Source organism: Varroa jacobsoni, unplaced genomic scaffold, assembly GCF_002532875.2.
Source record: "Varroa jacobsoni isolate VJ856 unplaced genomic scaffold, vjacob_1.0 scaffold_795, whole genome shotgun sequence".
Lineage (NCBI taxonomy): Eukaryota > Metazoa > Arthropoda > Arachnida > Mesostigmata > Varroidae > Varroa > Varroa jacobsoni.
The window spans coordinates 1-16,953 of NW_019213697.1; the positions used below are offsets into that span (position 1 = coordinate 1).

Below are 16,953 nucleotides of genomic sequence, written 5' to 3' on the forward strand. Positions count from 1 at the left end.
AAACATTTCTCTAATGTCATCAACTATATATTAAGAAAAAATGTGTACTTACATTTCGGATGGATCTTTTCTCTGACAGCTCAACAGTGACGGAACGCTTAATTCATTATTATAAATGTCTTAGTGCAAGGATCGATTCGGTAACAAAGCCACAAATTTGCATCCGTGATACCATTAATACTTCTCATTCAACACCTATTTTTTTTCCTTAGGAAATTATCATCGTAGGACTCAAGTTCTGTTTGAGGAAAGGTCCAGCTAAGCCATATTTGACAATAACTGAATAGACCTTCGCACAGAGTCGATACACATACCGATAGGAGAGAAATTATTTCCGTGATCATTATTGAGAAGGACGGGCAGTCGTGTTGTTTTTCCTGCAGCTGGGCCTTTTCTACGCCTGACAATTACATCGGTTTCAAGAAAACTAAGTCCGCGCAACAACTGCAAATTGCTACTCTATCATTTTAAAAATATCAATAAAAAACATATAATGTGAGTCATAGAAGTGAAGGATCTGAGCGAGCAGCCAAAAAGAAGTTATTCTGAGGAAACAATGCAAACTACAACACTCCAATTTAAATCATTGTAACGCCTTTGACGAACGATTCCCAATTCGGGTTTGTAGCTAATAGAGGCGTAGATAATGAGTTGTTAGGAAGTCATCCTGTACCTTAGCAGGCGTCATTAGATATCAGTAAATTAACTGTAGGGGAAGGACTTGAATATATACTAATCATGTCTAACTGGATAGCAAAGATACTTGGCAAAAGGCGATGAAGTACAGTCATCTAGAGATAACCCTTTTTTTTTTTTAACTTTTAAGGATAACTATTGCATTTTTTCTAGTTTAACATTTGGGAGTCCGTAGATTTCGGCACGGTTTAGAACCACAACATATTACAGTTACATCAATTCTATACAAATGTAAGTTGCAGTGTGGGTTCATTGCAAGAAAGTGATCATTTCCAAGAAATAGGGCAAATTAATAAAAAGGAAATGAACGTAATGGTAAAAAAACAAAGGTAGTTGGTTATCTTAATTAAAGATTTAGGCATCGGGAAGGAATAAAGTTCGATTTCTAAATAAAACAGTATACCTCCCTCAAATGGCCTTCCCGAATTTTTCCCTTAGGTTTTTCCTATACCTCAAAGGCATTGCTCAAATTAACGATACAGCTGGCTGAACAATTCACGTAGACATTTAATTTATTTATGATATTAATACTTATTGAAGAATTATCTACTAATTTCTTCATGAGGTGAAATACGTTGGAGGTCTTCCCATTACTGCATTGACAGCCGAATCACCGGCGTCAAAAGAGAGCGTATTACTGTGTTTGGCTTGCCTTCGGAAAGGTTTGCAATACAGCAAACCGAGCAGATAGTTGCGCATGGAAAACATCAAGCCCATTAGCGCGATGACTCTGCTCCACGCATTTTACTGATGAAATGCTGGCCTCGACTCTTTCGATAGTTTTCATACAGATCATCCGAAGAACTTCCCATACCAATACCTGAAATCGACGACATTTATGATAAGTGCTATTTGCAAATACCATCCCTAGAAAATACAAAACATATCTACATGTGGTAAAATTCTCTAAACATTTGCGCTGTTGTTAAAGACTTAAAGCTGTTCTGTGGCAAAGTGCTTGACACGACAACACGTTCCCTCTGTCTTAGGTTACCTTTTCCAGCGAATAAGCTTATAATTTTGGTTTGCCCTTCGAGATAGCACAATGACGGCGTAGTTCGTGCAAAACCAGGTTGGAAACGGCCTATTGACAAAAGAAATGAATCTTCGCGTCATATGTTTTGGAGGGACAACGAAGTTTAGAGGTAGTAGTCCATTATTCTATTTAAAAACATTGTGAGTTACCGTGTACTGCCAAAAATTAAGCCCTTTATTGCAGTTGGTTCTAAGCTACAAATTGGTAAAAGCCAACTTAGCAACGTTTACGTGGCTAGCAAAACGAGTAGCCCAACGTATCATTATTTTGAATAGCACCTGCCGCGCTGCTGCTCTTTAAGCGCTAGTACGAGTACCGAAAATGCATAGGTTTGGGATAATAAAAAATGCACCAGGTTAACAGAGAACCTATTATTTATGGTAGAGCAGATTATTAGAAAATACAATAGTGCAATTTTCGGGTTACTCGTCCATATGTGGAACGATCTTTTCGTATCAAGCAACCTTTGTTTGTTTTTTCATGCCTATCTCTACTTTATTCTAGAGGAACAAAAAAATCTTGTTTTTGTCACTTGCCTATTTCAAGTGCTCTTTTTTTTTTTTGTATTTCTTAAATGCAAGATTTAACTGTGTCATTGAAAAGTATCCTATAAGCCTCACTAATACATACCATCTCATTCAATGTATACTTCAATACCTCGCTCCGTAAGCGCAAAAACGCACAAGTAAACTGAACAGGTCGGCTGCATTATTAGACATTGAGGAAACTTTTTGCTTTAGAAGGTATACTGTACACATACTCACCCCTGTACATATCACTGCGGTCGCGAACCTCAGCTTCTTTGATCGGTTCAGCGATGCCCTGTTCAGACGCGCCTAGGCCCGCGCCTGCCCAGCCCATTTTCTTCAGAAGCTGATGACCCTTGTTACTTTCATCCAACCGCTGTGGAGGAACTTGGGCAACTGGAGTTCCAAATGATGGCCGAATCTCTGGAGAGGGGCTGCGTCTACGCGGTGGGGATGACTGCTGACTGCGACGTCTGTCGCAAGTTGCATGCAAGAAAGGACGGGGTACATAGAACGTTATTTATTAATTTAAATGCCACGTTCGCCTGTTCCTCCAACTCTGCCTTTATTTAATACACTTAGGTTGACTCCGTAACGAAACGACATAAATAAGTCAGAAGACGGATAAACACAAACGGATGTTCCATGCCCTTTTACGCTCGGTGGTCCTTCCGCTTTTTAACCATTCTAAGCAGCGGTCGTCCCGATTGCTTTCTCACTTTACTGAATAATATAATAATATATATAATAATTAATAATGAAAATTGATACTTTAGACCTTTTATTAGCAGGATAATGTCGTCCGTTCTCCACATCTATTGTTTGGAAGACAGGCAAAAAGCCAATACTATTAATATAATGAGGGTTTGTAACGTCTCTTCCTTAATAAGAAGGACATTTCTAGGTATACATTAAAGAATCCAGTTTTGTACAATGCCTCTCAATGCAAAGTTGCTTTCTTTTCAAAACATGCACATCTGGCATAAAGTAGATACTGTTACTTTGTAGCTATTCGTTAGGTAATTTATTCAGAAAATATAAAATTTGTTAGAGTGGGGATTCGATAGTCTTTTCGAATTTTTTTCCAAAATTATCAAATTTCACATTTAAATAAAATGTAAATATTTCCTTAATTTTTTCCATTAAGTATACACAAGGTGATGCATTCGAATTCGGACTTCGGTGGATTGCTTGGCTTCACCCAAAGATCTCTTAAGAAGAAATACTCTACTGAAAATCTTCTTCTATGTTTGTGCGTATTAGAAGAACGAGATGATTGTAGAAGAACGCAAACATTCCCAGCTCCTATCTTCCACACAGCTCTAGCTGCATCGGGCAACAAGATTGGAAACGTTGACAAGTTTATTCTTAACAATAACAGAGGTTTATACATTGCCAATGTATAAACTTAATGTTAAAATTTTTGTCGACCCAGACGTCGCAAAGTCAGTTCTTTCGAGGACCGATATATTCGACGGAACTGTCAGTAGATGGCAGACGTCCTGCACCTTCCATATAATTTTATGCCTTGTTGTAAAAAGGTTTCAAATTCATGAATCTGTATCTGTTGTCCGCGTCTGAATCACTGATGGAGTGTATGCGCGTAATTAGTCGTGATTACACTGGTTCGTGACGTGCTAAGCGTCCAAATATCCCTATTTCCCGAAAATCTCTTGTCGCACGGCGCGCATTGCACGAAAGCTTCACCGTTTGGTCTTACTCAAAAAAATTCACTCAACTCCGAAGTTCAAGTATACGAGCCGTTTTACTCAGGCGACTTAAAGCCGTTAAGAGTTTCCTATATACTAAATAATAACATATACTAGAAAACATCTATTTAAAAAAACCTTTTACATTTAAGAGTCTGAAAACGGACGGGTAACACTAAGCCCAATTTTATATAATCACAGTAATGCTAATAGGCTACATATCATTCCGTGCGTTTAGTCACAATATGGTACACAAATGCATTCGACGACCAACTGTTATTTGTTATTCATTTTATCCTGTTCAAAAGGTCTTATTATTAATCTATTTGAAGGGCCGGTTAAAAGTTGTTTCATTTGAACGAAATCTGTGAAGCGCTCTTAATGATGTTAGCCGGAGTTAGTAATAACTTACTTTCTGGATCTTTCTGATCGACTAGGGCTACGATCTTTCTCGCCAGACCTATCGCGCGGATTTGGCGGTGGTGGACTGGGTGACAAGCTAGGGATTTCTTCGTGAGGTGGCGGAGTTTCTCGAAAACGTTTTCGACCGACTCGGCGTGCTTCTCTCTCTGCGTTGCGCCGATTCCTCTCTGAACGCTCGACATCTTCGAGGCGTTGTGCTTCTTCATCAGATTCCCCAGTGGAGGTATAGCCGTCTTGTGGAATCGGTTGATCTTTGTATCTGGATGACAACATCACAATTAAAAGAGCACAGTATTGATACCAAACCGCAACTAGAACATAGGACAACATACTTGATTTGTTGTATCCATTTTAATTAGTACAGTTATCTTGACCAGCATAACTGTTAGGACTTTAACTAGCACCTACTATTGTCAATTTAGAATAACTCTCGTGATCGCTTTCGAAGCAGTATCATGCAAAATGAGGCTTGTAAGTGTGTATACTTCTCTGCTTTGGCCGCATTCTTTGCTTTGTAGAATTCATAAATGCCAAGTTGCTCCCAGCCTTCGACGTTTCGTGGACGGTCATGCGATGGTGGGGCATAAAAGGCTTCTAGAGCTGATAGCAGATGCTCGCTGGGCGGTAATTTCGGGGGCAGTCGAAGCTCAGCAGGGTTTAAAGCTTCGTAAGTGCAATCTGACAGCTACGTGACGTTATTTAGAATGGAAATACCACAGTCACAATAGAGAGCTTCAAAAGTTAATTACAACGGATTACGAAACCGTAGTCCGAAACAATACAAAGGAATCACACAATTTTTCGCCAAATATTAAAGCGTTCTTCCCGTCTATATTTGCTCCCGAAGTCGCGAAATAATTATATTTAATCGTCAATAATAGTTAGACATTGGCGAGGCGAATGCTAGAAAATCCTGCATCTTTGGCTATAGTATGAACTTTTTGAAAGGATTGCTAATCACCTTGACTACGGGTACCATGAGACCAGCAGGAAGTTTGTAATAGGGTAGATCGGGCACAAACGACTCGGGCATTACTTCCGGCTGGACGTAGTTATAGTCGTAGCCCCCCTGGGAGGGATACTCTGAGGGGTCCCGCCTTTCACCGTAGTCACCCCCGCTTCCAGAGTACATTAAAACGTCACCTTCACGCCTCTCTGTAATGTTGGCAATTGATAAACAGTTGTTATCATTTCATCATGGTACGACTTGAATTACTTTGACGCTTATTTATACACAGCTAAAAACTAATAATAATAACATTTCGTAAACTTACTTACACGTCGTCCGCATGGGATGTTTGTTTATTAGAACGACTTTGTGAAGCAGCGCCTAACATATATAAATATCTACATACCAGCATATGAACGCATTCCGTTTACTTCTGGTTGTGCCTGGGGCCTCCAACGATTACTAGTCGGAGGCATTCCTGGAAGCCCTGGGGTTCCTTGAGGGATTGACGGTGTTCCTTGAGATGGAGACTCCCTAGGAGGAGGAGGCGGAGGTGGAGGCCGACTTTCTTCTCTTGCCAGGTCAGCTTGCAGTCGAACAACCTGTTGGGTCAGATGCGCCACGAAATCCATGTGTTGTTTCTGGAAGCCAGCGTATTTCGCCTGAACATCCGCTGTGGCACGTTGCAGCACCTGTCAAATGACAACCGGTTAGTGAACAAAAGGAGCCATAAATGCAAATAATAGTGACCACACAACTGTACAATTACAACCTATAGTCATCATAGAACGTGGAAATCCCTAAAAAGTATGTAAAAGTTGCTGCTATCCGACATTTGTACAACCGAACTACACTTACGTCTTGATTTTCTGCAATGAGCCGTGCCCGATAGTTGGCAGCACTTTGCAGAGGATCGTTGAGTTGACCGACGACACCTTCGTCGAAGTACTGATTCGCCGTCCACAGATTTCGTAGCTTATCTAGCTTACATAAGCGATCCGTCGGACACTCATTACATGCCGTACAAAACAGAGGAACGGCGATGTCCTTAAGTGCTCGACTCATCACGTCCAGACCTGTTAAGGACATATAAGTGATCTGTTGCATATCCCTAATTCACAGGTTATTGAAATTGTGCTAGACGTCTCATTATTCGGTCAGACTGGATTGCATGGCACCGTTGTTTCGAACAACTGTGTGTAGCACGGATCGTGCAACTGTGGCGTTCATTATATTGAAGAAGGAAAATACGTTAATTTGATTGTTGTTATTATTTTTTTCAAGGAAGTTTAATTAACCTTTAATTAACTTTAGAACTGCACGATATTACCACTCTTGGGTCGTTAGTATCGACGACATAATGCTCATAAATATCACGACAGCTCGTACTTAAGTATAGGCATCATCGAATTCTATCGATCCGCGCGCTCTAACAAGCAGTGTGGAGTGAGGTTATTTATTTACAATTTTGAATTCGGTATAGAACTTGAACATAGTAATACTATTAAATAAACCAATCTAAAAAAAGACGCCTTAGATTAGCAGCCTTTGATTCTACTAGTTCTACTTTATCCCGAGCATCACGTTGACTACATAAAGTAAGTACTACCCAAAGTGTAATTCTACAAAGCTATAAATATTCTCCATGTGAATTTAATAATCTTTTGCACTGACGGCAGCCACCAGCAGCAAATAGTCCGAAATCTGAACGATGACAAGCTTCAATATGACAAAAGAACGAGCTCTATTGAGACATTCGAACATTAAAAATCTACGTTCCCAGTTGAGTAAGTTTATCAAATTGTCCGAGTATTACTCGCCTTTCCGTTGACAATGATGTAACAAATCATTAACGAGATAAACAATGTGCAGTTTATGCTCGAATGGAATTGTCCCTGCTTCAGTTGCCCGCCGGAGTAGGTGCTCAGCTACAACCTGTGCCCGAGCTTGATCTGTTGCACGAGAAAGTATCCACGTCTTTCCGTGCTGAGAGAACAAACAATAGATCACAAGGCGACTACAAGAGATGTTTCAAACGCTCTTTTCCTTTATTCGAAGAAGCATACTACACATTTACGTGTAGTCTATCACACATAAACCACCAACGAGCATACATGCACGCACGTTAAGATTAAGATTAGTACAGAGTCGATATGAACAACAACGAGAGTATTCAAGTATTGAAGGCCATAAAAAAAGCTTCCATCATACCGAGATGGCTTCTTTCGTGCAAGTTTCCATTACGGCAGTTAGTTTTCGGTCGAATTCGTCCAATTCGAGGCCGCAATCTTTGGCGCGAGCCGCAATTTTTTCCTTGACAGCATCCTTTAATGCTTCGTCAAGGACTCGCTGCTGGCCTGACATAAGGCATGAATGTTGGGCTGCCAGGTTGGCCTCGGACTGTTGAATTTGGGCCTGTTGAAACAAATATAATGCCTATTGAAATGGGATTCATACGCGTGACGTCAATGAGCCTACGCTTTTGTATACGGACTAAGTGTACTTTAGCAACCTGTATATATACACTAAGGTCATGAGTCGAGGCATAATTCAGACAAGTGTAAGGCTTATATATGCACCTGACTTTCTTGGATCTGTTTCTTAAGTGTTTCGATGACTTCGGTATTTCCAGCACCCCCTGTAGAACTAAGGTTTGGACTGGTTCCTGGTGGAGGAACCCAATCTGTTCCAGGGGGAGGAGGAGGCCCTGGTAGCATTGGGGGCATTGGTAGGCCACCTGGTGGCGGACCGGTCATTCCGCCCATTGGACCACCAGGGGTAGTTGCTAAATTTCCCATTGGTGGTACGCATGGGGGAGGGCCCATAGAACACATTGGACCAACAGGTGGTCCTCCCATGTTCGGTGCTATTGGCCCTGGCCCGATAGGAGAACCTCCCATTGGTGTTGCTCCCATTCCTGGTGGGCCCCAGGGTGCAGACGGACCGTCTGCCCATGGCTCCGGTGCTCCTTGATTCTGGTTTCGGGGTGGAGATCGCACCAGCGGCTTGTTGACTTGATTTTGAAGTCGAAGGACTGAAAAACAACAAAAAAAGTTATAAGGACATGATCTATGGCTACGCAAGATGTTCTGAAAGTAACAGCATGGACTTCAGCTATGTCAGATACATTATCAGTTGATAAGGAGTCTAGCAATGGTCATAATTAACGTCCATATTTAAGCTCGGTAAAAGAAACTGTACCAGTCATGATTTTCCAGGGAAAGCATTGCAATATTGTTTCTTGTGTAAGTTAGGCAAAAGCATTTTAACTTTCTTTACATTATTTTGAGTTACATGCGTTAAAAGATGCGCCAAGTTATCTAACCTAAATTTAGAATGGGCGAGATTTCGCCATAACAGGCTAACAGTATGTACTTTATCAGATTCTCAGCTTTCTATCAATTGGTTCTAATATATTATTAAGCAACTGAATTGTTTCTAGCTGATATTTTGCAGTTTATGGCTACTAAGTAAGCGAAATAGTCGTAACTTGAATGATTTTGAGAATAAAAAATAATTCAAGAATTTTGTGTCCAGTGTTGCTTCTGGGCATAGCTTTTGGGCATAAGTTGACTCTAAACCCAAAATGAAATTGTCTTTGCCCAGTCTCGAACCCAAACTACAACGTGTCCCTATTATGGATAAACGCATTACCAAAATAAAAAGTGATTACAGGTTTTGTTCGAATAAACCCCCAGGTGCACCGAACCAATGCGGGATTTTCGTTTCGATATATAAGTTTCTTTCTATTTAAAAAAAATTATGAAGTAACTCTGTACAATCAAATTTTATATCCTATATATATATACATACATATATACGACGCCAACATCAAATTTCAGTTAAATTTGAATTAATTACAACAATTGATGGCATAGTAAAGGCTAAGCGATAGGCATGTGGAATTATAGTCCTAAGGTCTAGACTACGAGATTACATTTACAGAACTACAGATTTAGAAGCTTTGTCACTATCGGAACTAAAGTGTTTGTGGGAGGCGCTGAACGCCCGAATGCCTTTCTGTTCTGGGATCGGATGGTTCTACCGCTAAACTTCATTCGAGAGTGCAAACCTTTTTTTTATGGTAAAAATGTAACCTAACATTAAATCTCTATCTAATTAAATCTAATTAAATGTATGCTATTGGATATTAGGAATGACTTATTCTATAATAACTCACAGTATAATATAGTATTAATAATGGATAGTGTTAAGAGGTATAACGCACCAAATCAGAACGTATAGAAAGTGGGCTACGTCAGCGATGCGTTGTGAATTCAGAAATCGACATTTGCCACTGGGCATTACATGTACAGTATTTGTCATTAATCGTGTCTCGTACTTATTTTTTCTCCGGTAGTTTCCATTTCCATAGCTCTCCACTTTTAACATTGCACGATCGGTAGATACCTAGTGATGGCCAGTGATCTAAAAGTTCCCTTGCTGTGATCTTTTTCAAAGGTTCGTGTGCCATCAAAGTAACCCACTGAAATTGCATGCAATTTTGCTATCTAATGGTAATAACTGTGTACAGAAATGCCGCTTATCGCAGTTTAGCATCTATTTATACTTATGATAAATTAGCGCTGAATTGGCCTCGATTTTTTTCCTAATTTATTCAATGCTTAAAAATGAATATTATTAAATAAGCTTAAGTGAATAGCTCATAAGGACTCAAAGAAAACACGATGTTTCAGCAGGTGCAAAAATTGCTATATATAAACAGGCTTTTCAAGGTCACCACCCGTGGCAAAAAAATGTCATAGGCTTTAGCAATTATCTTACTGCCTGCATATTTAATTCAGATACACAATAACAACAAAGATCGCTGAGGAAAAGCATTTGCTGAATTAGCAACTTGTAGAAAAAAAACAAGAAGTCACAGGATAAAGCAGCCATTGCAAATCATCATAGCATTGGGTTTTTCGTCTAACTGATTTTGGCCATAAGTGATGAAACGTACAAAAGATATGCTACGAGTCACCAAATTACAGAGGGGTCGATTAGATAACTATTGCGACTGCAGTAGCTCACAATACGGGTATTTCGATTGTTCAGGACCTATCGTCGGGGTCGTATCGGTGAACTCGCTTTATGCACACAACCAGATTAACGATTATGTGGGTTATGTCGCACAACGTATTTCATGGAAGCTCTGTCCAAAAAGCCGGGCACCATCTTTTCCAGAAGGCATAAGCCGCAAGCCATGGTACCCGCTTATCAAACTAGCATCGGCCGCAGTTATTACTTCTATTCACACCATATATTATGAGAGTGATTAGAGAGTATATATCGCCATACTATGCTGTGCTACTAGCTCTAAAAGCCTGTTAATAACGGTTGGCCATTCCCGTGCGTCCTACAGCACGGTCATGCGTGTTCAACTATGGTTCGTTATCGATCTGTGATCATCCAATAATATTCATTCTAAGGTCATTGCCTACGTAGACGCTTACTACCAGCAATTGGTTTTCTGAATCGCGCCTCTCTGTGTCGTAATGTAGCCGGCCGGCCGGCCAGCCAGCCAGCCAGCCAGCACGCCTTACTAATGCTCAACAATTTGTGCTTTTCAGGCCGTTTGTGATAGTCGACAATTCAGTTGTCAGTTTGGTTGACGCGTTTGGCAGTCGCTAGTTTAGGTTTCTGACGTGAGACAGCAAAAGTACCGAACAAAGCTTTTCCTAAATAAGTTGTCATTTGCATACTTCAACTACTACTCTCACTTGTTTACGGCGTTAAGGCCAGATAAGCGACAGTAAATAGATTACGTCACATAAAGAAGTCTAGTACCGGGAAAAATCGTTACCATGGGTAGATAGGCAAGTAACAAATTTCTGTGCTCGTTGACATAGGAACTACCCGGTAGATTTCATTTGCCAAGTGTCAACGTGACAGTGTTGAATCGATCGTTGTTAATTAGTATTGTATTAGTCATTGTTATGGCTCGGTATCATTGCCACTGGGCACGCTAAGAACCCGCTGACGGGGCCAACACCAGGGTGGTAGCTACTTAAGATGGGCACCCTGCATTTTGGAATGGAAAGCTTGCGCCTCGGAACGTTGTGGTAAACGTACGTGGCCGGCTGTAGCGGCTGGCCCGTAATCGATACGTACTAACGCTTATTCGTCAACTTAGAGCTTAGCCACTACTCACACTTTTGTAAAATCTGTGTGTTGTCGAACGGCCCGTCTACTGCCAAAAGTTTAAACCCATGACGTCTATGATTGCTTGAAAAATTGATGTGCGTTAGTGTTACTGCTGATGCTCAAAGCCACCACTTTGTGTAATCATCTGATGCCCTTACGTGCAACTTTCGGTATAAACGAAGATGTTTAGACCAGTAGAAATGTTGACGTTAGTATGTTCAGGCCTATTTTTATTGTTCTTAAAGTTATGAAGTGTTTCAAGATGACGGTGAAATTGTATCGTAATAAAACTAATTTACAGGCAAAAAAGGTACTTGACCTTAAGGTATCGAAAGGGGGCGACGCAAAACGTCTGCTGGTCTGTCGCGAAAAAGGGGCACAGCCATCGCAAAATCTGGGAGAAGACGGGGCGCGAAGGCATTTGATTATCCACTTCGGTTCAATCGGTTCGTAACTTTCCAAGGGAAAGGTACTTCCTTTCATCGACTGACATTAATGCAGGACGTGGATCAGTGCGAAAAGCGAAAGGAAAGCGTTGATAGATTAGGTTCCTATTCGCTACCTATAACCGTAGCAATTTCATTAAACGAACTCGTCACGGACTCTTTTTACTACCTCAACCCCAATCGCCATTATGTCTTCGCTGATGTACAAATTTTTTCGACTCGACTTTGAAGGTTTTGAACCTTGAAAGTGCTATAGCCGGCTTCTCTTATATGGTAACTCCAATCTCTGTAAGTTTACTACAACGCAAATTATTCTCACATATGAATAAATATGGATAGATGATAAACACGTTCCACAAAGATCTTGTCATAACACCCATCTATAACCGACCTGGGGGTTCCCGAATAAAGAGTCTAAAAGATCGTCGCACCCATGAAAAAACGCCGTGGCAGGTGTCTGAAACCCAAATTCATCTCACTCCCTACGAAAGGCTTCAAGACGTCACCGGAATGCAAGCTTTGCCGCAAAAACGAAGCCTAGAGCGGCAGGAAATCCCGTTGCGAACCTTGGGAATATTTCGATGTCACCCTCAATAAATGGAAATTTGAATGAACGACACAGGAAGAGCGCAGAACAAATTGAAAAAGTCGATGCTGGTTATTGGAAGCCATTTAAAGACTTTCGTAAAATTTCCTTTCTGCAACTTTTTCTTACGTGATATAATATATTATTGCTTCACTCTATCACACTGAGCAGTCGAGATGTTATATATCAGCACAATTAAAACGGAAATCATCAACTCGGATACTTTATATGGAAGTTAGTCACAGACAAAAGTTTTATTTAACCATTTGCGTGCCCTAATCAGCCTATTCCTTCTCCTTTTTGAGAATAAGGGAAAGAAATAACAGGTTCTGCAATGTGGTAGCAAAGTTCTCTCCGGCCACGTTTTAAGGTTATTATTTAAGTTAAGCATACAAATTAATTGATTGAATTTGACTTACTCTACTTATCTACGAATAAAGAACTCAATAAGCTACAACCAATCAGACAGAAGCTTAGGTTTACCTGAAATATATAATGCTTCGGCTCTTCCGTGTTCTCTAGGTGGAAGTTAATTGTATCATTGCGTAAGCTTTCCAGGCAGCTCCATTAACATAACACACTTGTGCTCAATTCGGCTTTATTCAGAGCAGCAATCAGACCGAGATTTATGAAGATAACAAACCGTGTAAAAAAAATCAGTAGAATCTTCCTGGACTGATCGAATGATAGGTTTGGTAGTTCTGCGATGTATGATGGTAAAATTTGCTCTATACCCATCGACCAAATGAATTTGTTCGGTTGTACATTTTTCCGAAAAAGCGCCTTTTGAAAGCTGCGAAAGTGTCCTAGAAACTAAATACCCACTTTTGAATGTAAATCCCGATACATTAATTACCATCGATACGTCAGCAATCAGAACGATCCGACGACAGGTACATAAATACAAACATGCAAAAAATTTTTTATGCAACAATGGTCTAAATACAGTGGATAAGATCAATTATAATTTATGATATTTAGTGCGCTTCGTTTTATCTGAAACACAGTATTTCAACTATAGGCGTAGTAACAACATTTAATAAATATGCTGTTGGGGTTAGATACAAACGCCATGGGCAATGTTCTTATCGCCCGAACACACAGTTACGTTGTAATCCGAGAAACAGAAGCTATAGCATCACACCGCAGGGATACGTAATGTAATTTTCAATATGGCCTCACTTTTATCATGTTCGACTGCTCCATTAAGGCCATGGCCTTCTCGTTGGAATATTCTCTTATGGAAATAGTCATTCCACAATACTCAAAAGTTCACAGATTCGTAACGAACTTAATTCGAATATTCAAAATAATGTTGCAGGCAAAAGTGACCAGAGAAAAAGAAATTCGAAAATATCCTGGAAAGTATGACCTATTTTCTTGAAAGAATTTCGAAAACTTACTGAGCTATTACGTTTCACGCAGAAAAAATTACCTTTCCTTTATATGACTTATGTGACTTACGTATTGGATACCGTTAAATTCTAAAGAAGTAGTCTCTTCGGTTTTAATACATCTGACTTTTACAGTTACAAATGTTTGGCTTCATTCCTGCCATGTTTGACCCTGATAAAGATTCCGTCATGAGTTCTCTCCGAAAAAAAAAGAACGGACAAAAGGTGATCATCATTTTTTCGAAAAAAAAATAATTTTTGGACGTGCAACAAATACTTTAAGAGTATGCTATAGTGATCATGCAGTTATATTACCACAATTAGTGTTTTGTCCTTGATGAGAGGGGTAGGTATTCGGCCATGCTCCGTGGAAGTCCTGGCCCCGTTGTCCAACAAGAGCTTAAAGAGCAAATAGTAAGTTTTTATGTTCCTCTCCATAAAATTAATGAATCAGACAACCAATTAGCCAACAATAGTACGCGTGTGCGTATTTTCAAGATAAATATATTTAAAAATACTTTTTGTCTTAAAGTACCGACTACCAGGCACCATTGTGCACTTACGCATGTAAGTGTAATGCGTCCGTTACAATAGATTGGACTTATAAACTCCGGCATGTTCGAAAAATGTGTAATTATACCTGGTCAGAAAAAACGAAGGCGTCATGCTTATAAATGTCATAAAGTGATCAACGTATGTCGTCAACATTTATATACTGTTGTTACCTTACAGTTACATCCTGTGTGTATGGATTGCGAAATTATTTGCTAATATTCATTGAGTAGGTTTGAGCCGATGGCTATCGAGATATCCTATGTTCAGAGAGCAGGAAAACTAAGATCGTAGCGAAGGGAATGGAGTCTTACGGGAAAAAAACAATATAATTAGCAGGGATGGCTATACTTCCATAAATACAATTGTTTTTTAGAACGTCTGCTAGACTGATGACTTAGTTCGTGAGATAATAATGTGATTTTTGTGCAGGATAATGCTCGCAAAGCAGCCGAAAGGATATTACCTTATTATACATTAAACATAAAAATAAAATTCCTGCAAGAGTGTTTGCCTGTCCATGATCGTTACGTGACCGAGCTCATATCGCGTATGATTGCTTTCTACCAATCAGACGACGTCAACAGCAGCAGCTTCAAGTTGATTTGCATTTCTTCATGTAAAATAAATTTGCCACAATTACAATGTCTCGGATGTAACGCCAATGGTGGCTGCAAAAACGCATTTTCAATTCTACAAGTATTGTTTTTAGGATACCGAAAGCCAGCCGACATAACGGTCTAGAATATCTCTATAAGAAACTACATTAGCAAGAAATTGCATGAGTGAACGATGGGTGGAATTCGCTAACCCCGGTTTGACTGATCGCTGGAACCCTATTTTATTTAAATTCTACCTCGTAATTTTCAAACGCGTACCATCACAGCAACACAGAAAGCCTTCAACATTGTACGTTCGCTGCCCTGAACATTACGACGTCCCTTTTATCAGGAGCGTATCATATTAGGGGTTGCACGCTTTTGCCAAATAGAAATGAATGCAACAAACCCCCAAGAATGTTGCGTCCTAATCATTACCAACAAAGACTATGGCTGCGAAGACGTACGTCAACAGGATGTGTACAAGTTCTGCTTATTTACAAGATATGCCAATCCGACAGCAAATATCATAGGGTAAAGCTTTCATATAATCGGAACGTAAAAAACAAGCTGGTAACTACCATATATGTAGATTACTATATTTACCACTAGGCTAATTGTAAGACAATGTAATACTGCACTGATGCATCGAAAAATAGTTATCGACACCCGATTTGCTCGGCAGATGGCGGCGACGTATTGTTAAAATAGGTCATCCCCAATTCATTTAAGATCACGATGCCTCTCCCCGTCCCAAAACGAGAACGTCGCTACAAAACCGCCAACGATCTACCAAGAGAAATGATTCGAGCGAACGGAAATAGAGACTCGACTGATCAGTGGATCACCTGATGCGTCCGATATGGTCAAGTTCCAACTGTTAATTGATGATGCCGGACTTGGAGTGGTGGAAATACCACCCAAATATATTCATTTTTGTCTCGCTTCCATCGTAATTACTATGCTTCGCTGTTTATATTGCCCAAGGGATTTGGAACTTTTCGGTTAATGCAGACATATTGCCGAATGTGGTATCGTCTAATGTTTACATTTCAATGCCTTAACATATTGTAGTTTTATTATATCTATTGAATGTCTTGATCATTACCATTGTAAAATCCACAAGACATCAGAATTACGAACGCCCAAAGAATTATGCTTGCTTTAGACAAATCAGAGAGGCAAAAAGGCCTCATAGCTAAATAAAACTTTTACTGTGTGTTTTTTTTAGCTGCTTGTATATATACATATATATATATATATATATGTACTCTAGATCTGTTTTTGGCCTGCATTCTCTCTGTATTTTTTTGTTAAAAATTATTGGCTGACTGAAATAACATTTGAACGCTCTGAAACAGCTCTCACCTCAGTAGTCCTTAGGTTCATTTAGTACCTAGGTTGCCACTTTTTTTTGGCTAACTTTAATTGAAGGGATTCGTAGTCAGGTCCCATCGTAGAGTGACCGCAGGAAAACGGCCCGCCATAGTTTGCCAAACCAAGCCATAGATAATATGGACATCATGCCAACCCATACTACTTGACTTCAAACGTGCTTTCGTGGTGAAGGCTGAAGGCTTTAAACATCGACGTCCTCGGACAGTATATACGCATGACGATTGGCATTTAGTTCAAAATCGACAATATTCTGTAAAATCTAACTCCCAGACCCATAATTATCCCAGAGTAACAGACCCATGATTATCATGAACTATAGTTCAGTATAATTAATATTCCTTGGGCTTGATAGACACTTTTTGTGTGAAATATTTCTATAAAAAAAGTAGACTGTTCAAGTAAAATTTCAATTGGTATGAGAAGGTCGGCGAAGCTTCGTTTCAACGTAAATCGATCTTTTACGTCGAACCAGTTCCTGCGATGGGCAAGCA

The 16,953-nt window shown here is 39.8% G+C and overlaps 1 protein-coding gene across 5 annotated transcripts in view; it reads right to left on the minus strand.

Annotated features, from left to right (window-relative positions):
• Positions 1–1,183: 1,183 nt before the first annotated feature.
• The window catches only part of scaf6 (SR-related CTD associated factor 6), a 39,074-nt gene continuing 23,304 nt past the window's right edge, over positions 1,184–16,953 (minus strand). For 2 of the 5 annotated variants that reach the window (XM_022839286.2, XM_086969827.1), the window contains 11 exons: positions 14,229–14,312; positions 7,920–8,374; positions 7,552–7,755; positions 7,161–7,326; positions 6,199–6,416; positions 5,747–6,032; positions 5,353–5,546; positions 4,877–5,076; positions 4,381–4,650; positions 2,497–2,732; positions 1,184–1,516 (listed from right to left, as the gene is read on the minus strand). In XM_022839286.2, the coding sequence (XP_022695021.1) occupies positions 1,413–1,516; positions 2,497–2,732; positions 4,381–4,650; positions 4,877–5,076; positions 5,353–5,546; positions 5,747–6,032; positions 6,199–6,416; positions 7,161–7,326; positions 7,552–7,755; positions 7,920–8,374; positions 14,229–14,312 (2,417 nt within the window). In that variant the 3' untranslated portion in view covers positions 1,184–1,412. The remainder of the gene's footprint in view (positions 1,517–2,496; positions 2,733–4,380; positions 4,651–4,876; positions 5,077–5,352; positions 5,547–5,746; positions 6,033–6,198; positions 6,417–7,160; positions 7,327–7,551; positions 7,756–7,919; positions 8,375–14,228; positions 14,313–16,953) is intronic. The other 3 variants (XM_022839288.2, XM_086969828.1, XM_022839287.2) reach the window with 2 other exon arrangements.